Raw genomic sequence first — 25,630 nt, forward strand, 5'->3', positions numbered from 1 at the left:
ATTGTGATATGAAGGATCTATTTTTGCTCCAGCTGTTTTTTTTTGACTTCTCTGTCTTTAATTAATTCACTCCTCTGACTGTCTTTGTTTTGTGAGTCAACAAGACACAAGAATTAGGCCATTTGGGCCATCAAGTCTGTTCTGTCAGCCACACTCCAAGTGAGATTAGGTAATAAGCATCTGCAGGTCATCATCATTATGTGCTGTGTTGTATGATGTGCGGAACATGGTTTATGACCATGATTGTACTTGGCAAATTTTTCTACAGGAAAATTCTGGGCAGTGTATTACAAGACAGGTGACCCCAGCCACTATCAACACTCTTAAGAGATTGTCTGCCTGGTGTCAGTGGTCATATAACCAGGACTTGTGATATGCACCGGCTGCTCATATGACCGTGTGCTGCAGGTAACACACACAGAGTGCTGGAGGAACTCAGCAGATCAGGCAGCATCTATGGGGTGGCATGGTAGCATAGAGGTTATCACAACACTTTATAGCATCAACTGTAAGATCGGGGGTTCAATTCCTACTGCTGCCTGTAAAAGGTTAGTTTGCTCTGCCTGTGACCTTGTCAGTCTCCTCCAGGTGCTCAGTTTTCCTCCCACGTTCCAACGTCGGACAGGTTCGGGTGAGGGAGTTGTGGGCAGGGAAGTGTGGTGACTCTTGCAGACAGACAGACATACTTTATTGAGCCCGAGGGAAATTGGGTTAAATTTGTGCTGCCCAACACAATCCTCACTGATTTGATTTATCACAAATGATGAATTTCCCTTTTGTTTCAATGTACATATGACAAATAAAACTAATCAAATCTTCTTTGGGGGACCCCCATCACCAGGACATGCCCTCCTCTCATCACTACCATCAAGAAGAAGATACCGGAACCTGAAGAGGCATTCAGTATTTCCAGAACAGCTTCTTCCACTGAGCTATCAGATTTGTAAATGGACATTGAACCCACGAACACTACCTCACTTTTGTTTCTGCACTCATTTAATTAAATTATGCAGATATCTTTTTGTAATTTATAGTTTTTTAAAATTGTGTATTACACTGCACTGCTGCCTCAAAACAACATATTTCACAACATATACCAGTGACATGAACCAGATTCTGATTCTGATTCCCTGGAGTTACATAGTTAACGTGTTGATCTGAGTCCTTTCATCTGCAGTGGTGGTAGGATTATAGTGGTCTTGAACTCATTCAATACTTCCATTGAGAGGCAGATCGTGACAGAAGCAGCAGCATAAAACAGTTGATTGCAAATCTGTTTTACATCTATCATCATTTTTGTTTGCTGTTGCAGATTGTCACTTGATGGAGACCATAATCTGAAGCATTAATCATTCTGTACAACAGTGGGGACGATTACACCCTTTACCCTCAGACAGAGGATGTCAGTGCCCTGCTGTCGCTGTGGCTGAGATAAGCTGACTGAGTGCTAATAAAACTAGACCCCCCCTGCCCCACACCGCCCAGTAATCCCCAATTTAATACTAGCCTAATCACAGGACAATTTACAATGACCAGTTAACCTACCAACTGGAACTATGGAGATGTCCTTCTGCAGAGAAAGGGGCTTCCCTTCCTCCACCATCAACACTGCCCTCAACCGCATCTCTTCCATTTCGTGCATGTCTGCTGTCACCATATCCTCCTGCCAGCCCACCAGGAATAGGGTACCTGTTGTCCTCACCTACCACTCCACCAGCCTCTGTATCCGCTACATAATTCTCCTTATCTTCCACCATCTCCAACGGAATTCTCCCATCAAGAACATCTTCTCCATTCCCCCTTCCTTCCGCAGGGATCGCCCCCTGTGCGACTCCCTTGTCAATTCATCTCTCCCCACTGATCTCCCCCTTGGCACTTATCCTTGCAAGCGGAACAAGTGCTAAATCTGCCCCTACACCTCTTCCCTCACTATCATTCAAGGGCCCCAACAGTCCTTCCAGGTAAGGCAACACTTCACCTGTGAGTCTTTTGGGGTCGTATACTGTATCCGGTGTTTCCAGTATAGCCTCCTGTATATCTGTGAGAGCTGATGTAGATTGGAAGACCGCTTTGTCGAACACCTACTTTCTGTTTGCCAGAAAAAGTGGGATCCCAGAGTGGCCTCCCATTTTAATTCCACTTCCCATTCCCATTCTTACATGTCACTCCATGGCCTCCTCTACTGCCACAACGAGGCCATACTCTGGAGGAGCAACACTTTATATTCCATCTGGGTAGCCTCCAGCCTGATGGCATGAACATTGATTTCTTGATCATCCGGTAATCGCTACCCCCCCCCCCCCCCCATTCACCATTCCCTTTTTCCTCTCTTACCTGCCCATCACCTCTCTCTGGTGTTCCTCCCCCTTCCCTTTCTTCCATGGCCTTCTGTCCTCTCCTATCAGATTCCCCCTCCTCCAGCCCTGTATCTCTTTCACCAATCAGCTTCCCAGCTCTTTACATCACCCCTCACCCCCTCTCCAGGTTTCACCTACCACCTTGTGTTTCTTCCTCCCCACCTTCTGACTCCGACTCCTCGTCTTTTTTTCCCACTCCTGATGGAGGGTCTCAGCCCAAAGTGTCGACAGTGCTCTTTTCCATAGATGCTGCCTGGCCTGCTGAGTTCCTCCAGCATTTTGTGTGTGTTACTCAGATTTTCTCATGTTTGTGATCTAACCTATCAACCGGTATGTCTTTGGACAGTGTGAGGAAACCAGGGCACTCGGAGGAAACCCTCGTGGTCATGGGCATAATGTGCAAACCCCTTACAGGCAGCAGTGGGAATTAAACCCTGGTGGCTGGAACTGTATGGGTCTTGTGCTAACCACTATGCTACCGTGCCACCCCCATTTTCCTCCTCAGATTAGATGTAATCAATTACATTTAGTTGAAGCTCTAAAATTATGAGACTATTGAATAGTGCCCTAGTACATTAAAGTGTACTCTTGACCTCACAATCCACCTCGTTATGATCTTGTACTGCACGCTCTCAGTAGCTTTTATGATTTATTCTGTTATTGTTTGCCCTCGTAGTTCCACAATGCACTATTATGATGAATTGATCTGTCTGAACCTTTCCACTGAGGTTGGGTGAGACTACAATCAGGGCTCGTGGGTTAAAGGTGAAAGGTGAAATGTTTAAGGTGAACATGAGGGGAATCACCTTCACACAGAGGGTGGTGAGAGCGTGGAACAAGCTGCTGGCACAAGTGGTGCATGAGAGCTCGATTTCAATGTTTAGGAGAAGTTTGGAAAGCTACATGGATGGTTGGGGTATGAAGGGCCATGGTCGATGGGACTAGGCAGTTTAAATGGGATAGCAAGGATTCGATGAGCCAAAGGGCCTGCTTCTGTGCTGTACTTTTCTCGGACTGTGAACAGAATGCAAGGCACTGTATGACAGTTCATATGGCAATTTACCAATTGAGCACATGGCTGTAAGGTGGAATATGCGAGACAACCTCTACGTTAGAATAAGCTGTGTGCAATTCTGTTTGAAAGATGTGGAGGGTTGAAAAATGTGCAAAACAGCATCACCAGGATGTTGTCAGGATTTAAGAGAGTAGCAGCTACAAGGATCAGTTTCTCTGGAGGGTCAGAGTCTGAGGGGCAATCAGATAGAACTATGTAAAATTGAGAGGCAGAGATCGTGTAGATCGCCAGTCTTTCCTACATTGAAATGTCATGTTCCAGAGGACATAGATTTAAGGTGAGAGGGGGGAAATTACTTTACACAGCAGGGGCTTGAAATGCACTGATAGAGATGGTGGAGCAGATACAATACTGTCATACAAGTGGCACTTAGATAAACTTTGCCAACCTTTTTTATGCCAAAGACCCCTACCATTAACCTTTAAGAAGAAAGGTCTTTCAGCCTACCTTTAACCTACTCCAACATCAATCTAATTCTTCCCTCACATATAGCCCTTCATTTTTCTATCAGCCTATTTAAGAGTCTCCGAAATGTCTCTAATGTAGCTGCCTTTACCATCTCCCCTGGTAGTGTGTTCCATGCACTCACTGTTCTCTTTTTTTTTTAAAAGAACCTACCTCTGACATCCCCCCCCCCCCCCCCCACCTATATTTTCATCTAATCACCTTAATATTATGCCCATTCATAATAGGCATTTCCAACCTGGGAAGAAGTCTCTGGCTATACTCTTATCATCTTGTACACCTCTCGCACGTTGCCTCTCCACCTCCTTTGCTGCAAAGAGAAAAGCCCTAGGTTGCTCAACCTTTCCTCATAAGACATGCTCTCTAATCCAGGCAGCATTCCTGGTAAATCGCCTTTGCACCCTCTGAAGCACAAAATTCATCCTTCAGATGATCCTCCACTCCAGTGATAACAAGAGATGACCAGTTTTTTGAAGCATCTTTGGTGAGGCAGACAAGTTAAACGGTTTTGGCATTTAACAAACATGGCAGTTCTCAGTGACACACAGGAGATGAAATCGGTGGTATTTCCTCAGTCCATAAGACATAGGTGCGGAATTAGGCCATTTGGCCCATCATCTGCTCTGCCATTCTATCATGGCCGATTTATTATTCTTCTCAACCCCATTCTTTTGCCTTCTCCCCATAACCTTTGACGACCTGACTAATCAAGAACCTAACAACCTCTGCCTTAAATATACCCAATGACTTGGCCTCCACAGCCACCTGGCAATGAATTCCACAGATTCACCACCCTCTGGCTAAAGAAATTCCTATTCATAATGCCTTCAGTTCAGTATTCATCAATCTTTCTGATTCCCCCCCCCCCCCATGTTACAGTTCAGTTCTTCTTACCGACTGCAATTCTGTCCTATCATCTGCCTGTCCTTACTCAGTCTCACTCCACACTACCTGTATACCAATTGCCCCATCCTCAGCCCTACCACTCCAGTGCCCTGCCAAATTCGTTTAAGTCTTCACCCAACAGCTCTTGCAAACCTGCTGGCAAGAACATTGGTACCCCTTGAGTTCAGGTGCAAGCCATCTTTTTCATACAGGTCATACCTTCCCCAGAAGCGATCCCAATGAACCAGAAATCTGAAACCCTGCCCCCTGCACCAGTTCCTCAGACACAATAAGACAAGGGTTTTAATGAGCTGCAACATTACCTTGCAGCCCTTGATCTCAAAGGAAAATAAAATCTTCCTTTCAGATTTGGAGTCCTCCATTGGATGTTTTGTTTTTCTCTTTCAGGCAATTGTTATAAAGATGTTTTTCAAGCTGCTGATCTCCAGGGATTCAGGGTAATTGTGCATATTGATCTCGATTGCTTCTACGCTCAGGTGGAAACAATGCAGCATCCTGAATACCGAGGAATGCCTTTGGGTACCTGAACATTTTTTGTCATTTTTAAATGGAATGTCTCATGTTATATATCAGAAACTGTGATGCATTAATTGTAGCAAGCTCACTTGATGTCTCTGTTGGTAAGAATATCACTGGTCTGGAACTGTTATAGAGTAGTACAGCATGGCAGTCTCTGAGGCCTAAATGGCCCAGGCCGAGCACAGCGTCCTCTCTGCTGCTCCCAGTTGCCCTTATTCAGCACACAAGCCTCCAAACCCTTCTCCTCCATGTATCTATCCAAATGTCTCTTAAACCTAGCAGGTCTACATGCCTCAACCACTTCCTCTGGCATCTCATTTACCCTTTGTGTAAACAACATACCTCTCAGTTCTCTTTTAAATATATTTCTGGTGGCGCTATTAAGAAAGCAACTCAATGGAATGCATTAAGAAGGCAGCTCCGATGAAAACCATCAAATTTTATGTTGCTACAGCTGAAATCTACAGTTACAGCCATAGTCAATACAGTAAGCAACATTGTTTTAAGGTATTTTTTTAAATAATCTATCACTCACTCCTTATTTGATTTAACATTTGAAAAATATGTATGTTATGTGCTGTGTCCTGTGACATGTGATCACTGTCTTTCCATGGCCATAGCTGTTCTTGGCAAATTTTTCTACAGAAGTAGTTTGCCATTGCCTTCTTCTGGACAATGTCTTTACAAGATGGATGACCCCAGCCATTATCGATGCTCTTCGGAGATTGTCTGTCTGGTGTCAGTGGTCATAAAACTAGGACTTGTGATATGCACCAGCTGCTCATACAACCATCCTCCACCTGCTCCCATGGCTTCACATGACCCTGATCTGGGTGGGGAATTTAAGCAGATGCTACATCTTGCCGAAGGGTGACCTGCAGGCTAGCAGAGTGAAGGAACACCTCGCACCTCATTTTGTAGAGGCACATCTCCACCCCACCACGTTGTGCAATTTACGTTTTTCTTATTATTACGTGTTGCAATGTACTGTTACCACGTAACAACAGATCTTGCACCATATGCTGGTGATACTAAACCTAATTCTGATTCTGATCTCTCCCTTCTTGTCTCGTATCTGTGCCTAACCCTAGGGAAAATACAATGACATTCCATCTTAGCCGGATGCCTCATGCTGTTATAAGCTTCATGAGCCCACCTCCCGTTCTCCTACACTGCAAGGAATAAAGGTCCCTGTAACTCTGGCCCACTAGTCCAGGCAGCATCTGGTAAATCTCTTTTCTGCCTTGACAATGTCTTTCCTAAAACAGGGTGTCCAAAACTGTACACAGCACTCCAAGGGTGGTCTCAGCAATAGCTTGTATATTTGCAGCAGAACATCCCTTTTCTGAAACTCAGTGCCCTGACTGATGAAAGCCAGCTTGCAAAACACTACCTTCACTACCCTGTCTATTTATGCGTCTGCTTTCACTTATATTCCCAGATCCCTCTGTTAAACAACTCTCCTTAATGCCCTGTTAGTTACTGTATAGGTCTTACCATAAGACATAGGAGCAGAATTTGGACGTTAAGCCCATCATTTCATCAGAGGTAATCTATTTCCCTCTCAACCCTATTCTCCTACCTTGCCTCTGACACCCTGACTAATAAAGAACCTATTGAACTCTGATTTAAATATAAGACATCCATTCTTATCAAGGTCTTTCACCATTCAATAGGTTTTAGGTCACCCCTCACTCTTCTAAATTCCAGTGAAAACAGGCCCAGAGTCATCAAATGCTTTTCATATGACAAGCTGTTCAATCCTGGAATCAGTTTCATGAACATCCTTTGAACCCTCGCCAGTTTCAACACATTCTTCCTAAGATGAGGGGCCCAAAACTGCTCACAATACACCGTGAGGCCTCACAAGTGCTTTATAAAGTCTCAACATTACATCCTTGCTTTTATATTCTAGTCTTCTTGATATGAATGGTAATATCGCATTTGCTTTCGTCACCACAGGCTCAAACTGAAAATTAACTTTAAGAGAATCCTGCACGAGGACTCACAAATCCTCAGATTTTTGTATTTTTTCTCCATTTAGAAAATAGTCAACCCTTCCATTTCTCCTACCAAAGTGCATGGCCGTACACTTCCTGACACTGTATTCCATCTGTCACTTATTTGCCCATTCTCCTAAACTGTCTAAGTCCTTCTGTAGCCCCTCTACTTCCTCAAAACTATCTGTCCCTCCACCTATCTTTGTATCATCTGCAAACTTTGCAACAAAGCCATCAATTCCATCATCCAAATCATTAACATAGAATGTAAAAAGAAGCAATCCCAACACAGACCCCTGTGCAATACTGCTAATCACCTGCAGCCAACCAAAAAAGACTCCCTTTATTCCCACTCTTTGCTTGCTGCCAATCAGCCACTGCTTTATCTTTCTTGCAATACCATGGGCTCATAGCTTGTTAAGCAGCTTCATATATGGTATCTTATCGAAAACCTTCTGAAAATCCAAGTACTCAACATCAACCAATTCTCCTTTGTCTATCCTGCTTAATATTTCTTCAAAGGATTCCAAAAGATTTGTCAGGCAAGGGTTTCCCTTGATTTTTTCATGTGCCCTGAAACCACATCCTTAACAATAGACTCCAACATCTTCATCTTCCCAACCACGGAGGTCAGAGAAACTGGCCTATAATTTCCTTTCTTCTGCCTCTCCCCCTTCTTGAAGAGTGGAGTGACATTTGTAATTTCCAGTCTTTTGGAACCTTTTCAGAATCTAGTAATTCTTAAAAGATCATTACTAGTGCTCCACCATCTCTTTAGCTGCATTTTTCAGAACCCTGGGGCGTACACAATCTAGTCCAGGTGATTTATCTGCCTTTTGATCTTTCAGTTTCTGAAGAACCTTCTCTGTAGTAATGGGAACTTCACACACTTCATGACCTCTAACACCTAGAACTTCCACCATACTGCTAGTGTCTTCCACAGTGAAGACTGATGCAAAATACTTCCTCAGTTCATCTGGCATTTCCTTGTTGCTCTGTTACTACCTCTCCAGTATCATTTTCCAGTGGTCTGATATCCACTCTCACCTCTCTTTTACACCTTATGTATCTGAAGGATGCTTAAAGGATACCACTTTTGGTATCCTCTTTAATATTATTGGGTAGCTTGCTTACGTATTTCATCTTTATCTTCTGAAAGACTTTTTTAGTTGCCATTTGTTGGTGTTTAAAAGCTTCCCACAAATTTTTTGCTCTATCATACCATATGCCTTCTCTTTGGCTTTTATGCTGGCTTTCATATACCTTGTTAGACATGGTTGTGTCATCTTGCCTTTAGAATACTTCTTCCTTTTAGGGATTTATATATCCTGTGTCTCTGAATTGCTTCCTGAAATTCCAGCCATTGCTGCTCTGCCAACATCCCTTCCTCTGTTCCTTTCCAATCAATTGTGGCCAGCTCCTCTCTCATGTCTCTGTATTTCCTTTTCTGCACTGTAGAACTGATACATTTGTCTTCAGCTTCTTCTCAAATTTCAGGTGAATTTGATCACTTCCCCTGAGGGTTCTTTTACCTTAAGCTCTCTAATCAATTCTGGTTCATTGCACAACACCCAATCTGGTATAGCTGATCCCTAATGAGCTCAATAATGAACTGCTTTAAAAACCCATCCCGTAAGCACTCTAGAAGCTCCCCCCTTGGAATCCAACACCACCCTGATTTTCCCAATCTACCTGCATATTGAAATCTCTCTTGATTATTGTAACATTGCCCTTTTGGCATGCATTTTCTATCTCCCTTTGTAACTTGTAGACCACATCCTTGTTTGGGGTGGTATATCAGGATCTTTTTACCCTTTCAGTTCCTTAACTCTATCTACAATGATCAAACACCTTTTGACCCCGTGTCATCTCTTTCTAATGATTTGATTTCACTTTTTACCAACAGAGCCACACCACCCTCTCTGCCTTCCTGCCTATCCTTACAATACAGTGTGTATGCTTGGACATTAAGCTCCCAGCTATAATCTTCTTTCAGCCATGATTCATTGATGCCTGCAGCATTATACTTGCCAATCTGTACCTGCTCGAAGTTTAGTGGCCTTATTCCATATACTACGCTCATTCAAATATAGCATCTTCTGTCCTGTATTCACCTTTGTCGATTTTGTCCACCTTTTACATGGGAACTGCAATTCCAATGTTGACTGTAATTTTGCCCTGTCATCAGCCTTTCCTTGCTGGGAGTCTCACTACACATTGGCTCTGTAAGCCAACTACCTCATCCTCAGCACTATCACTTCGATGACTGTCCCCCGCCAAATTAGTTTAAACCCACTTAAGCAACTCTAGTGAACCTGCCTGCAAGGATATTGAACCCCCTTAGTTTCAGGTGTAACCCTTCCCTTTTGAATATGTCACACCTTACCCAGAAGAGTTCCCAATGAACCATAAATCTGAACCTCTGCGCCCTGCACCAGCTCCTCAGTTTCGTACTCACCCATCAAATCATCCTATTCTTGCCCTCATTGGCAATTGGCACAGGCAACAATCCAGAAATTAGTACCCTGGAGGTCCTGGTTCTTAGCTTTCTACCTCGCTCCCTAAAATCTCTCTTCAGGACCTTCTCACTTTGTCTACCTATGTCGTTGGTGCAAATATGTACAAAGACTTCTAGCTGCTCACCTTCGCCCTTGAGAATACCATGGACCTGATCTGAGACATCCCCGACCCTGGCACCAGGGAGGCAACATACCATCCAGGTGCCTCTATCGTGCCCACAGAATCTCATCGCTGTTCCTCTGTTTAAGGAATCTCCTATCAACACCGCAGTCCTCTTCACCTCTCTGTTCTTCGGAGCCACATCTCCAGAGACATCACTGGAAGTCTCCCAGACTTCCTGCATTCCACACAGTACAAAATCCTGCCCCGGAGATATTCTCACTATACAACACAGTAATAAATGAGGAATGAACAAATAAGAACAGAGAATTCCACAGATTCACCACTTTTTGGCTAAGAAAACTCCTCTTCAACTCTGTTCTAAAGGGACTTCCATCTATTCTGAGGATGTGCCCTCTGGTCCTAGACTTCCCCCACTATAAGAAACATCCTCTCCACATCCACTCTATCTGGGCCTTTCAATATTTGTTAGGTTTTAATGAGATCCCCCCCCCCCCCCAATTCTTTTAAACTCCAGTGAGTTCAGGCCCAGAGCCATCAAAAGCTCCTCATATGTTAACCCTTTCATTCCTGGAATTATTCTCATGAACCACCACTGGATCCTCTTCAATGCCAGCACATCATTTCTCAGATAAGGTCTCCAAAACTGCTCACAGTATTCCAAGTGTGATTTGACCAATGCCTTATGAAGCCTTACCCTGGTTTGAATATCCAAAATGAATCACCTCATACCTACCTCATCCCACCTCCTTAACTGATCAACACACAATGTACTGGAGGAACTCAGCAGGTCAGGGATCATCGATGGGGAGGAAAGCCAAGAGCCTTCAGCAGGACTGATGAAGGGTCTCTCGGCTTGTAATATCGACTGTTCATTCCTCTCCGTAGATGCTGCCTGACTTTTATTAATTTAGAGGTACAGCATAGTAGCAGGTCGTTACGAACCATTGATCCCGACCTTCCCAATTACACCCATGAGACCAATTAACCTACTCACCCGTATGTCTTTGGAACGTGGGCAGAAGCTGGAGCACCCAGTGGAAATCCACGCTATCACAGGAAGAACAAAGAAACTCCTTACAGGCAGCAGTGGGAATTAAAACCAGGTTCTTGGTGTTGTAAAGTGTAATGCTAATGACTACGCTACCGTGCACCCCCTTATTTTTCAGAACATAGAACTCTTTTATGTTCTAGTTTATATGATTGTCTAGAAAAAGTAATTTCTACTTCTCAGCAGGTCAGGATGAGTTCCTCTAGTATTTTGTATGTGCTGCTCAAGATTTCCAGCATCTTCAGAATCTCTTGTGTTTAGAATTTCAGAGGTTCAAAAGGTTTAAAGGTTCATTTGTGATCAAAATGTATATCCCTATACAACTCTCTGATTTGTCTTCTCCAGATAGCCACGAAACAAAGAAAGAGCATGGAAGTTGTTTTAAGAGAGAAGCATCAAACCCACCCCCATCACACAAAAAAGAATGGCAACATGATCATCAGCCCCCAAAAATCCTGGCCCCCACACAAAACATAACAAGAACATTGACCCCCCGCCCCAAACACCCCTCCACTACACAAAACTAAACAAGAACACCGATCCCCAAGTCCCCTTCCCTGATCTCAAAGGTTCATTTTATTAACACAGTATGTGTGCAGAATGCAATTCTGAAATCTGTCTTCTCTGGGTAGCCACAGAATACAGAAAACTATATAAGTAGCAACAAAAAAGAATGGGTGAGAACTTGAAAAAACATAGAAGTGAAAGAGGCCAGTATGAACTACAGTCCAACCCATAACTCAGAATTTCGAATACATTTCTGACAGCAGAGGCTCAAACCCTGCGGCCCCTCCTCTGCATTTTCTTTGATATTTCAAACTACCTCGACACTTTAATTTGTGAGAAATTTAATGGATCACGGCCCTTTGTCTTGTCTCTTCTCCTCATGATAGCTCGTGCTTGCATGTTTTTCCTGGAATTTTCTCGGGGACAGCAGAGTACTAGCTCACTCGATCGAACTACAGAATGTAAGTCACAGGCTTTGACAGTTTCAAAAGCAAAATTAAGATGAAAGACTAGGTAGAAGATGTAGAAAAGCTGAAATGATTGACTATCTGGAAGATGTCACCCGAGGAATTGTTCACTGGTGCTACCTTGACCGGTAGCCTCTTCACATCACCCTGACCTACCTTGATCTTTTAGAATCATAAGACCATAAGACATAGGAATAGAATTGCTCCATTTGGCCTATCAAGTCTGCACCACTGTTCCATCATGGAATATAATTTTTTCTCTCTTTTTTTTCTTTCAGCTGTTCATCAAAAACACCTGGTGGTCACTTGTAATTATGAAGCCAGAAGGTATGGAGTTAATAAAATGATGTCAGTTAGTGTCGCCAAAGAAAGGTGCCCCGATGTAATTCTTATCTGTGGAGAAGACCTGACCCCTTACAGGGAAGCATCGTACCAAATAACAGGTACTTGAAAACTCTTTTAAAAATAGTCAGATCATTGTAATAGTTTTTAATTTTCTCTTCACAGTGTTTTTGCCTGTAAGTCTTTGATTTACCATTTGTGATTTTTGATTTTCAAAGGTTCAAAGGTCCAATTTGATGTCAGAGAAATGTATACAATATACATCCTGAAATGATTTTTCTTCACAAACATCCACGAAAACAGAGAAGTGCCCCAAAGAATGCAGGACAGTTACATGTAATTACCCCAAAGTCCCGCCCCCCCCAGTCCCCCTCCCTCCCGTGTGTAAGCGGCAACAAGCAACAATCCCCTCTCCCCCCACGGGCAAAAAAAAGCATCAGCATCGCCACCGAGCACTCAGGCATGAGCAATGCAACAGCAAAGACACAGACTTCTAGTGACCCCAAGGACTTCACGTTTCACCCTGCATTCGACATACCATAGGTTCTCTCTCTCTCCCTAATAAGGGAGAAGAAGGTGTCTCCATTTTCCCAGCAACTCGCTGGTTTATGTTGTTAAAAGTCTGTTGCATCGCTTTTTTTGAGCTCTGTGTCTGAAGATTGCAAAGATCCTGAGTCTTCGAGCCCACAGCAGTAGATTTTCTGAATCCCCTGACAACACCGACCCTCGATCCGCCCGTCTCCAGAGCCCCGAGATCTTAGGCTTCCAAATCTGAGCTGGATTCTCGGGCCGAACCCTTGGCGTGCCGAACAACAGTCCGTCCTGAAACCCCAAGAACGGGTTCTATTCCTGCAAAGAACCAAAGTCAACATGTAACTCCAGGTCAGGGTCTTCAAAAGAACCCTGAAAGGGAAAAATAAAGATATTAAAGATGGAAATAGAGCTGTTTCCAAAGATGCAAGCAAAGGAGTCTCCATTTAGTGTCATCTTAACTTCACTCCGCCTCCATTTTTCCTTCCCCATCTTATACACAGTACTGTGCAAAAGTTTTAGGCACTGTATTACTGCCACAAAAAAAAAACAAATTTCATGACATAGGTGAGTGATAAACCTGATTCTGATATGGGTCTCTAATGTGAACGCAGATTCGGAGGGGGGCAAGGAGAGGGGAGTCATGGTTGGGAAAAGGAGAAAGGAGAGGAGAGGGAGTGGGAAGCACCATTGAGACATTCTGTAATGATCAATAAACAAGTTGTTTGGAATCAAATGTCCTTGCCTGGTTTCCCAGGGCTGGGTGATGGCACCCATGCCATCACCTTCACACCTGCACTCCTTCTCTGCCACCTGTCCCACACACCTCTCACGGCTCACCACCTTTGTCATTCCCAACACCCTTTGCTCCTGCCAAATGTGCTCTGTGCTCCACATTGGCAAATAGAGTACCATGCAAAAGTCTTAGGCAGCCTAGCAGTACATTTATACCTGAGACTTTTGTGTTATATACGTCACCATATACAACCTTGAAATTCATTTTCCTGTGGGCAATCACAGTAACTATGTAGCAACAATGAAAAGAATAGAACCAATGAAAATCGCACACAGGAGAGATGGACAAAGATGAACAAACTGTGCAAATACAAAAAGAAAGCACAAATAATAATAAATAACCAATAAGTTTTGAGCATATGAAATGTAGAATCCTTGAAAGTGAGTGCTTAACTTGTGGAAGCAGTTCAACATTGGGGTGAGTGAAGTTGAGTGGAAGTTATCCTCTATGGTTCAAAACACAGAGAAATTAGTAAATTACTCAACTCAAAAGGCATTAAATCCAAGCCTTCCTCTGTCTCACCGGTCGAGTTCAGCTGGTGTCAGCCGATACTGACAAAGGACAAAAACCCTGGCTGTCTTTGTTTCTTTTTAAGTTGAAAGACATTGGTCTGGAAGTGTACTGTATGTTAACTAACATAGAACAGTGCAGCACAGTACAGTCTCTTTGGCCCACAATGTTGTTCCAACTTTTACCCAACTTCAGGAGCAAATTTGATTATTGGAGAAATTCTTGTAGTACTGTGGGAGTGTGGGTAGAGAGCACCACTCTTTTAATCCGGTGGTACTGATTGAAGACATTAGTCTACTCTTCTCTCCAACACAACCTTTTTTTTTCTTCTTCTTCTTCTTCTTTCATCCATGTGCCTTTCTAAGAGTTTCTTAAATGTCCCTAATTGTATTTGCATCTATCAAACCCCTGGCAGTACTTTGCAAACACCCACCACTCTCTATGTATAAAAAAAAACCTGTCACTGACAACCCCACATATAATTTCCTTCACACACCTTAAAAATTATGCCCCCTGTATTAGCCATTGCCACCCTGGGGGAAAAAGTCTCTGGTTGTCCATTCTACCTACACCTCTTTATTTATTTTTAATTTTAATTTATTTAGAGATACAGCATAGTGACAGACCCTTCTGGCCCAATGAGTACACGCTGTGACCAGTTAACCTACCAAATTGTTCGTCTTTGGACAGTGGGAAACCGGAGCACCTGGAGGAAATCCACACAGTTATGGAGAGAATGGAGAATGTACAATCTACTTACAGCAGATGGTCATTGATGGTCATTGGCACTGTAATAGGGTAATGCTAACACTACACTCCAGTGTTCGCCTTCCATCCTCTTGTACACCTCTGTCAAGTCTCCTCTCATCCTCTTTTGATCCATAAAGTAAAAAGCCCTAAGTCGCTCAATCTTTCCCTCATAAGGCAAGCTTTCTAATCCAAGCAGCGTCCTGTTAAATCTCTTCTGCACCCTCTCTAAAGTTTCCACATCCTTCCTATAATGAGGTGACCAGAGCGGAACACAATATTCCAAGTGTGGTCTCTCCAGGGTTTTATAGAGCTGTAACATTACCTCATGGCTCTTGAACTCAATCCCTTGATTAGTGAAGGTCAATGCACCATACACCACCTTAACCGCCCTATAAACTTGCCTGGCAACCCAGAGGGATCTGTGGATGTGGACTCCAAGAATCCTCTGTTGCTCCATCCTGCCAGAAATCTTAGTAGTGAGTTGCAGCTCGATAAATTCCTGGTTCGACCACATTTGGATTACTGCGATCAGTTGTGTTTGCCTTGTTGTACTGTAAAAAACGATGTGAAAGTTTTGAAGAGGGTGTAGAGGAGTTTTTCCAGGATCCTGCCTGGAATTGGAGAGCATTTCTTACAAGGAATGGATGAGCAAGCTAGGGCTTTTCTCTTTGGAGTGAAGAAGGATAAGGGGTGAATTGATAGAGATGTACAAGATGATAAGAGGCATAGATCAAGAGGATAACCAGAGGCGCTTCCCCAGGGTGGAACTGGCTAATATGGGAAGGGGTATAATTTTAAGGTTTACAATATATGAGGAAAATATAATTTAAATTTGGAGGAAGGTATAGTGGGAGATTTTAAGGTAAGTTGTTCTACACAGATAGTGATGGGTGTGTGGATCCCACTGCTAGGGATGGTAGAGACAAATGTCAGTGGAAATCTGAGTCTCGTCATTTGCCAAAGTTGTCTGATGACTCTGTGGTGGTTGGGTGTATCAGGGAAGGGCAGGAGTCACAGTACAAGGACTGGCGGACAAGTTTGTGGAGTAGTGCGGAAGGAATCACCTGCTGATGAATGTGGCCAAAACCCAGGCGATGATGATTGATTTAGGAGGAAGAAGTTGTTGTAGGGGTGGAGGTGTTCAACTCGTCAACAGACTTGATTGGAAAACCAACACCACAGCTGTTTACAAGAAGGGGATAGGCAGACTCTATTTTCTTTTTCAATCTTTTTATTATTATTATTATTAATATCAACATAATAAGATTAATACATAGATAATGGGATTACAAACACACACATTTCAACTGAACATGAAAGAATACATAAGCAATAGTTACAATATAAATGAGTATTCCCAAATCATGGACGATACAAGTAACATATAAACAAAGCAAACCTAGGTTATGTCATAATATATATTAAAAAAAAACAAAAAAGAGAAAAAGAAAAAAAAGGGAAAAAAATATTGGAAAAAAAAGGGCTGTTTATAATATCTAACAAGAATACAAAATCATCTATTTTCTAAGGAAGCTGAGATCCTTCAATGTGTGTAACAGGATGTTGGAGATCTTTTACCAATCTGTTGTAGTGAGTGCAGTCCTCTTTCCAGCTTTATGTTGGGGGAGCAGCATCGGTGCTGGTGATGCAAAAAGACAAAATAAACTCATCAGAAAGGCTGGATCCGTCCTTGGCAACAACCTGGACTCTTCTGAGTTAGTGTTGGAGAGGAGGTCACTAAACAAACTGTTATCCATATGGACAATCTGGCACATCCTCTCCATACCTACTGAATAAGCAGGTTTGAACAGGATCATTCAGCTCCGCTGTCACAAGGATTGTTACAGAAAATCTTTCCAAAAATCTTTCCAACCAAATGCAATAAACATATACAACAGTTCATCTCTGTGCAACAGAACAGACATCATAGTACGATAGTCTCTGTTTTATTATTTCGTACATTATTATTGCACATTGGTACATTATCATGTGTATTATTATTCTGCTCTTTATTAGTAGTTAAGTCTGCACACTGCTAAGTGTGTTTTTAAATATTGATGCTGTATTGAAACAATTTCACACTTAGGATCAATAAAGTAATTATTATTATACATTTAGGGAAACTTAAGAGACTTTTAGATAGGCATATGGATGAAAGGAAAATGGAGGGCCATGTGGAAAGGAAGGGTTAGATTAATCTTGAAGTAGGTTAAAAGATTATCACAACATTGTGGGCTGAAGGGTCTGTACTGTAATGTTCTATGTTCTAAATCATGCATGTTACATTAGAACAGGCAGTGTGGGTCGTTACTTTGTCATCCCCACATCTAAACTCATAGCTGTGGAGGACCAGAAATAAACTAGACTAACTTGAGAACTATGTTTAGCAGTTGGGCTTTTATCTCCTTTGGTTAATAAGTAAAATGTTTTGCTGTGCAAAAAAATTTCTAGCACTCAATTTGCAAGATAAATATTTTTCGGCAATCAAGTTGTTGATCCTTAAGATTGTAACTTCAGTTCACGAAACCCTGGGCTGAGACATTAATTGAGATTGTTATTAATCAAAGGTTGACATCAATGGAGACAGTTTACAAGTCGTCATTCTAGAAACATCATCATCAATCTTTGTTCATCTGTAAATTTACTAATTATTACCTCCTGCATTCAAATCTGGATTGCTAATACATGTAACAAACTTAAATTTAATGAGTCCCCACACCAGTCTCCGTAACAATCCTTAATCCTTATCCAACATCTTCTGCCTCCACCTGCCAGGACAACTCTGGAGCCAATTTGTCAATTGCTCTGGATGGTATAGGGTCCTACCTTTGGAGCAGCCTCTCAGGTGGGGCTCTTCTCAAAGGTATTACTGAAGTAAATGTAGTTATTTAGAGATACAGCGTGGAACAGGCCCTTCTGACCCACTGAGCTGTGCCGCCCAGCAACGCATGTATTTAACCCTAGCCTAATCACAGGACAATTTACAATGACCAATTAGCCCACTAACCGATATGTCTTTGGAGTGTGGGAGGAAACTGGAGCACACAGAGGAAACGTGCAATCACGGGGAAGACGTACAGACTCCTTACAGGCAACGCAGGAATTAAATTCTGAACTTCGAGCTGTAACAGTGTCACGCTAACTGCTATGCTATCATGGCACCCCAACTTTGCTTACTTACTTACTAACTGGCCATTACGCCACTGGCCACATAGCCACGAGGTTATGGTCTTGGAGGTTTTGAATGCATAGTCACTTGCAACAACTTAATTAAGACAATCATTCTATTACAGATTTGCATAGCCATCTTACAGAATCATAACGTCATAGTCATGGAACACTACAGCACAGAAACAGGCCCTATGGCTCATCTAGTCCACTCCAATCTGTTATTCTGTCTAGTCCCATTGACCTGCAGCTGGACCAGAGCCCTCCGTATCCCTCCCATGTACTCATCCAAACTTCTCTTAGATGCCGAAATCAAACCCACATCTATCACTTCCTTTGGCAGCTTGGTCCACACTTACACCACTCTCTGAGTGAAGATCCCCCTCAAGTCCAACTTAAACATTTCACCTTTCACCCTTAACCTATGACCTCTACTTCTAGTCTCACCCCCCCCCCCCTGGAAAAAACCTGCTTGCATTTACCCTATCTATACCACCTTTAGTAGAGATAGTAAGGGTGTCTGGCTGTCTTATCTGTCTATATCTGTCTGTCTAATCTATCTTATGTATTTGCACAGATTGCCATCTTTTGTACTTTGGCTGTTTGTGTGTAGTTTTTCATTGATTCTATTGAATTTCTTTGTTCTAGTATGAATGCCCGTAAGGTGGTTAATCTCAGGGTAGTAGATGTTACATGCAGTACTGTGAAAGTCTAAAGCACCCAAGCTATGCATATGTGCCCAAGACTTTTGCACAGTATTGTATGTACTTTCATAATAATTCTTTTGAACTTTGAAGGTAATCAGGAAGGTAATTCTTGCTGTTGCTGCATTGCCTAGCTAAAAGCAACACACACAAAATGCTGGAGGAACACAGCAGGTCAGGCAGCATCTATGGAAAAGAATAAACAGTCAACATTTCATCCAAGACCTTTTGTTAGGACTATAAAGGAAGGGGGCACCAGCCAGAATAAGAAAGTGGGAAGAGAGGAAAGAGTACATGCTGCAGGTGATAGGTGAGACCAGGTGAGGGGGAAGGTGGGTGGGTGATGAAGTAAGATGCTGGGAGGCCATAGGTGAACGAGGTAAAGGGCAGAAGAAGAAAGAATATGATATGAGAGGACTATGGAAGAAAGGAAAGGAGGAGGGGAAGCAAAGTGATGACATGTGAGAAGAGGAGGAGTGAGAGGGTAATCAGAATGGAGAATGGCAAAACGAGAGGAGGGAGGGGAGGGAATTACCGGACGTCAGAGAAATCGATGTTCATGCCACTGGGTTAGAGTACCCATATGGAATATAAGGTGTTGGTCCTCCAATCCCATCGTGGCAGTAGAGGAAGCCATGGGCAGACAATATGCATGGTCATGCACTTTGATAGTAGAAATATATGTGTAAAAGGGGGAGAAAATCCAAAAAATTGAGATGCAGAGGGACTTGGGAGTCTTTGTGCAGAACATCCTAAAGATTAATTTGCAGGTAGAGTCAGTGGTGAGAAAAGCAAATGCAATGTTAGCATTCATTTCAAGAGGTCTAGAATACAAGAGCAGGGATGTGATGCTGAGGCTTTATAAGGCACCAGTATTGTGAATAGTTTTGGGCTGCTCATCTAAAAAAAGATGTGCTGGCATTGGAAAGGGTTCAGAGGAACTCACAAGGATGATTCTCAGAATGAAAGGGTATTCATTGAGGAATGTTTGATGGCTCTGGGTCTGTACTCACTGGAATTTAGAAGGATGAGGGGGGATCTCATTGAAACCTTTCAAATGTTGAAAGGCCTGGACAGAGTAGATGTGGAAAGGATGTTTCCCATGGTGGAGGAATCTAGGACAAGAGGGCACAACTTCAGGATAGAGGGGTGTCCATTTAAATGGAGATGTGGAAAAATTTCTTTATCCAGAGGGTGGTGAATTTGTGGAATTTGTTACCACAGGCAGCTGTGGAGGCCAGGTTGTTGGATATATTTAGGGCAAGACTTGATAGGTTCTTGATTGGACATGGCATAAAGTTTATACGAAGAAGGCCAGATGCGGGGCTGAGGTGGGGGAAAAAAGATCAGCCATGATTGAATGGTGGAGCAGACTCGATGTTTCAAATTGTCTAATTCTGCTCCTATGTCTTATGGACATTTTGGAATGGAAATTAAACCAAATTGAAACGGGTAGCCACCAGGAGATCCTGCCTTTTTTGGTGATCAGAGCGAAGGTGCTGAAAAATACCGCAGCTTAATTTGTTGTTACATAGTCCTGTTTGGTAAGTTACATACTATATGCATATTACTGCATAATGCAGGGTTACATAGCCTACAGATTTAAACATGAGATTCTGCGGATGCTGGAAATCCAGAGCAACACACAAAAAAATACAGGAGAAACTCAACAGGTCAGTCAGCATCCACGGAAATGAATAAACAGTTGACATTTCAGGCTGAGACCCTTCATCAGCACTGGAGAAAATGGGGGTGAATGCCAGAATAAGAAGGTGGCGGGGTGGGGGGGGGGGGGTGAAGAGGATAAGCTAGAAGGTGATGGGTGGGGGAAGGTGGGGGAAGGTGGTGAAGTAAAAAGCTGGGAGGTAATAGATGGTAAAGATAAAGGACTGGAGAAAAGGGAATCTGATAGGAGAGGAGAAAGGGAAGGAGGAGGGGCACTTTTACCTTGAATAGAGAAATTGTTTCTGAGGGACTTGCTGGTTTATACATGAAAGACTCAAAAGTTTCCTTTGTTCCTGTCAAGACAGCTGACTGTTCTTCTAAAACAACAGTGAGAGAAATATTGTTGTCTCCTAGTAACCTAAACCATATTGCCTACGTTCAATACATTTTCCACTGATCAGCATTATTCTGTCCCTTGAGTAGGTAACTGTAAATGTGAAAAAAACATCACGTTTAACTTTCGAAATTGCACCATATGGAAAAATCAGTACCTTCAGTTTGTTTAATTCATATTTTGCACTTAATCAATAAAACATGGGGTATTTTATTTATGTATTTATTTAGTGATTTATTTAGTGGAGTAGGCCTTTCCGGTTCTTGGAGCCAAGCTATCTCAGTTACCCTTGACAAACCCAATTAACCCTAACCTAATCAGAGGACAATTTACAATGACCTGTTGACCTATCTGGTATATCTTTGTACAGTGAGAGGAAACTGGAGGACCCAGAGAAATCCCACGCTTTCCATGGGGAAGGTGTATAGAGATTCCTTAACAGCACAGGACTGGAATTGCACTCCGAACTCCGGAATGCCCCAAGATGTGCTGGGGTTAGCCGGCAAGTGTGGCCATGCTACAGGCGCCAACGTAGCATGTCCGCAACTCTCAAACCCTAACCCTTACATCTTTGGAAAGTGGGAGGAAGCCATGTCATCACTGGAAAACAAACAAACTCCTTACAGACTCCTTGCTTCCCTCGAGCATGGGAGAATGAGGGGAGATTAGATAGAAGTATACAAAATTATGAGGGTATAGATAGGGCAAATGCAAGTAGACTTTTTCCACTGAGGTTGGGTGAGACAAGAACCAGAGGTCATGGATTAAGGGTGAAAGGCAAAATGGTTATGGGAACATGAGGGAAATCTTCTTCACTCAGATGGTGGTGAGAGTGTGGAACAAGCTGCCAGCACAAGTGGTGGATGTGGGTTCTACAGTACTGTGCTAAAAGTCTTAGGCACCCTAGCTATATATATGTTGCTAAGACTTTTCTGCAGTACTGTATTTCAACATTTTAGAAAAACTTGGATAGGTATGTGGATGGAAGGGGTATGGTCTGGGTGTAGGTCAGTGAAACTAGGCAGAGTAATTGTTTAGCATGGACTAGATGGGCCAAAGGGCTTGGTTCTGTGCTGTTGTATTCTATAACTCTATATGTAGGCATGACATTGTGGGCCGAAGGATCCATTCTGCTCTGTACTGTTCTGTGATTTATTTACTGAATTAATCTTCTCTGTATTGTCTTGGATTATTTCTCAGAATTGCTGGAGGAGTTCAGTCCACTAGTGGAACGACTAGGCTTTGATGAAAATTTTGTCGACATAACTGAACTAGTGGAGAAGAGATTGCAACGGATTGGAAGTGGTGTTGTCCCTGCAGACTTGTTTGTATCTGGTCATGTCTACGGTAACCAGGGTAAGAACAATTCCACCACTAACTGCACCGTCTAGCTTTTGATTGTTGTTCCTTCATCCTTCATTGCAGTTAGCATAATGCAATTACAGCACCAGTAACCTTTTGGGGAAAGCACCTCATCTTAAGAGAGTTTTTCCTTTCAAACGAGCAGATTAAAACTGAAAATGACTCTGGTTAAAATCATCAATGTAATAAATCTGTTGATGTGTAATTGAATGAAGGCATGATAGGCATGGTAGCTTAGGGGGTCACATAGTAGTGAAGCAGTTAGCATAATGTGATTACTGTGCCAGCAACCCGGGTTGAATTCCCGCCATTGTCTGTAAGGTGTTTCTATGTTCTCCCAAACAAGAGAAAATCTGCAGATGCTGGAAATCTGAGCAACACACAAAATGCTGGAGGAACTTGGCAGGCCGGGCAGCATCTTATTTCTCCAGGTGCTTTGGTTTCCTATCACATTTCTAAGATGTACGGGTTAGAGTTAGTAAGTTGTGTACATGCTGTTGGCACCAGAAGCATGTTAACACTTTTCCACAGTGCATATTTGGATTACATTGGTCGTTGATGTTAATGTTACATCTCACTGTATATTTTGATGTTTCAATGTACATGTGACAAATGAATCTGATCATTACATCTTTCTTTAATCTTTGTACAACCCTGTCACTTCAGTTCTGTCCATGACATGCAATGTTCTCGCTAATTGTTTTTTACAGCTGTGCAGACCAAGCAGTGCTCCGAGCAGAAAGTTTTTACGTGGCCTGAAAAATGCACGGCATTTTAAGTTCTTTTCATAGTATGTATCCCAAACAAGCACAGACCACAACTCAACACAATAAACAATACAGGACAGTCAAATCAACTGACAGGCACAATGACAAAAGTAAAAAGTTTTGCCAAACGGCATCAGCTATCAGATGGTCAGTAGTATATTAACAACGAGCTACCGACTTCCATTCTGTGTTTATTGTTTCAATTTATAGCAGTGTTGTAACTTGAAACACTGACAATGTAAATATGTTGAAACTCTAAAATATTTCAAAGTATGGATTATATTTATGGATTGTATTATCAGCACATAATTAATTACAGGGTATTTCCCAATTATATTAACATATATTTCAAAATTATATTTGCATAATTTCAAAATTTATTCTCATTATACAAAATTAAATACTAGCTGTATGGCAACAGAGGATATGTGCATGAGAGCATTTCATTTTCTGCATGGCTGTGCCCCCGCACAGCTTAGAGGAAATACGATGATGTGTTTTTCCCCTCTATCTTATGAGAACATGGTGGCATAGTAGCATAATGGTTAGCACAGCGCTTTACAGTACCTGCAACCTGGGTTCAATCCCCACCACTGCCTGTAAGGAGTTAGTACATTCCCCCAGTGACCACGTGGGTTTCCTCCGAGTGTTCCAGTTTCTTCCCACAGTCCAAAGACGTACCAGTTAGTAGTTTAATTGGTCATTGTAAATTGTGCCTTGATTAGGCTAAGATTAATTTGGGGGATTGCTGGGTAGCATGGTTAGAAGGGCCTATTCTGCGCTGTATGTCAATAAGTAAAAAAAAATTAAAAGTACCCTTTTGACTTTTTTCAGGCTAGCTACTAATATCTTCTTCTTTTGCTCAGAGTCATATTTCGTCTGATAGAAGATCTATAAAGACCTTGTTTTTTTTTGCTTAATTAAAACTGCTGAACAAATGTAAATTATTATACTCCTGTACATGATCATTAAGTTGCATCTTGGGACTAGTTATCTGAACACTATAAACACAAGAGATTGTGCAGATGGTGAAAATCTTGAGGAACACGCACACACGATGCTGGAGGAACTCAGCAGGTCCGGCAGCGTCTATGGAGGGAAATACGCAATAAACGTTTCAGGCCAGGACCCTTCATCAGGCCTGGAAAAGAAGGGGGAAGAAGACAGAATAGGAATGTGGGGGAGGGAGGAGGAGGAGCTGGCAGGTGTTAGGTGAAGCCAGGTTGGTGGGTGGTGGAGTGAGGAGCTGGCAGGTGATAGGTGGAAAAGGCAAAGGGCTGAGAAAGAAGGAATCTGGTGGGAGAGCAGTGTGGACCATAGGAGAACGGGAAGGAAGAGGGGCATCAGAGAGTGGTGATGGGTAGGTGAGGAGAAGAGAAAGGGTGAGAGGGGAATGAGAATGGAGAAAGAGAAGAGGGGAAGGGGAGAAATTACAGGAAGTTAGTCCAGTAAGCCTCTGATGTCATCTTGCTCTTTGCACGGTGTTCAGTTCTGATTATCAATGGGGGGTGGAAGAATTTCCCCTGGGAAGTGTAGGCAGAGTAAGACCATAGCACTGTAGTGGGCTCAGCTGAAGGAGGGGGAAGAAAAGTGTCAAGAGAGTAATAATTGTGATGGGTTCTATGTTGGTGGATTGCCCCTCAACAGAGCTAGGACCAATATCCTTGTGCTGTGGGCAGAGGTTTCAACCAAACCTGCAGGGGGATGAACATGGAAAGGAGCTTTAAAAAGGCTGAAAATCACATTGGGGAGCTAAATAGCATCAAAACAGGAAATCAGATTATACACAGGGCTAGCCTGTGAGAGACTGCAGGAATGTTAGATTACATTGATTTAACATAAACACAAGCCGTGTATCAAACTAGATTTTTGTGTGTATTGCTCAAGATTTCCAGGGTGTTCAGAACCTCTTGTGTGTATAGTGGGAGGGCAGATAGGTCATCAATGAGAAATGTGAAGTGTTACGGTTTGAAGCACAGTTCTAAATGTCGTGCTAGCACAAAAGGATCAGAATCAGGTCCAATATCATTGGTGTACAGTACATCATGAAATTTGTTCTGTGGGAGCAATACAGTTCAAAACATAAAGAAACAGTTTCAGTATATATATAGGGAAAAAATAGGGAGGTGGTGTACATGGGTTCATTGTCTATTCAGAAATCTGATGGTAGAGAGGAAGAAGCTGTTCCTGAATCGTTGAGTGTGTGCCTTCAGGCTCTCGTACCTCCTCCTTGATGGTAGCAATGGGAAGAGAACATATCCTGTGTGATGGGGGTCTTAATGATGGGTTCCCCTTCTGATGATGTCCCCGATGCTGCGGAGGCTACTATCCATGATGGATTGGCTGAGTTTGAAACTTTTGTGCAACTTTTTCTGATCCTGTGCCTCTATACCAGCCAGTGTCACAAACAACAGAGAATGCTTTCCATGGTACATCTGTAGAAATTTGTGACATACCAAATCTTCTCAAACTCCTCATAAAATATAGCTGCTTGCCTATTTCTTTGTAGTGGTATCAATATGTTGGGCCCAGGATAGATTTTCAGAGATGTTAACACCCAGGGACTTGAAACTGCTCACCCTTTCCACTGCTGATCCCTTGATGAGGACTGGCTTGTGTTCCCTCAACTTCCCCTTACTGAAGTTCACCATCAG

General features: G+C 42.6%; 1 protein-coding gene across 9 annotated transcripts in view; it reads left to right on the forward strand.

Moving 5' to 3' along the window:
- Window positions 1–25,630, forward strand: part of poli (polymerase (DNA directed) iota) — an 82,141-nt gene that overhangs the window by 15,924 nt on the left and 40,587 nt on the right. For 8 of the 9 annotated variants that reach the window (XM_073064099.1, XM_073064101.1, XM_073064098.1 and 5 more), the window contains exons 2-4: window positions 5,191–5,322; window positions 12,266–12,430; window positions 22,048–22,203. In XM_073064099.1, coding sequence (XP_072920200.1) covers window positions 5,191–5,322; window positions 12,266–12,430; window positions 22,048–22,203 — 453 coding nt within the window. The remainder of the gene's footprint in view (window positions 1–5,190; window positions 5,323–12,265; window positions 12,431–22,047; window positions 22,204–25,630) is intronic. The other variant, XM_073064095.1, reaches the window with a different exon arrangement.

Source organism: Hemitrygon akajei, chromosome 13 (genome assembly GCF_048418815.1).
Source record: "Hemitrygon akajei chromosome 13, sHemAka1.3, whole genome shotgun sequence".
Classification (NCBI taxonomy): Eukaryota; Metazoa; Chordata; class Chondrichthyes; order Myliobatiformes; family Dasyatidae; genus Hemitrygon; species Hemitrygon akajei.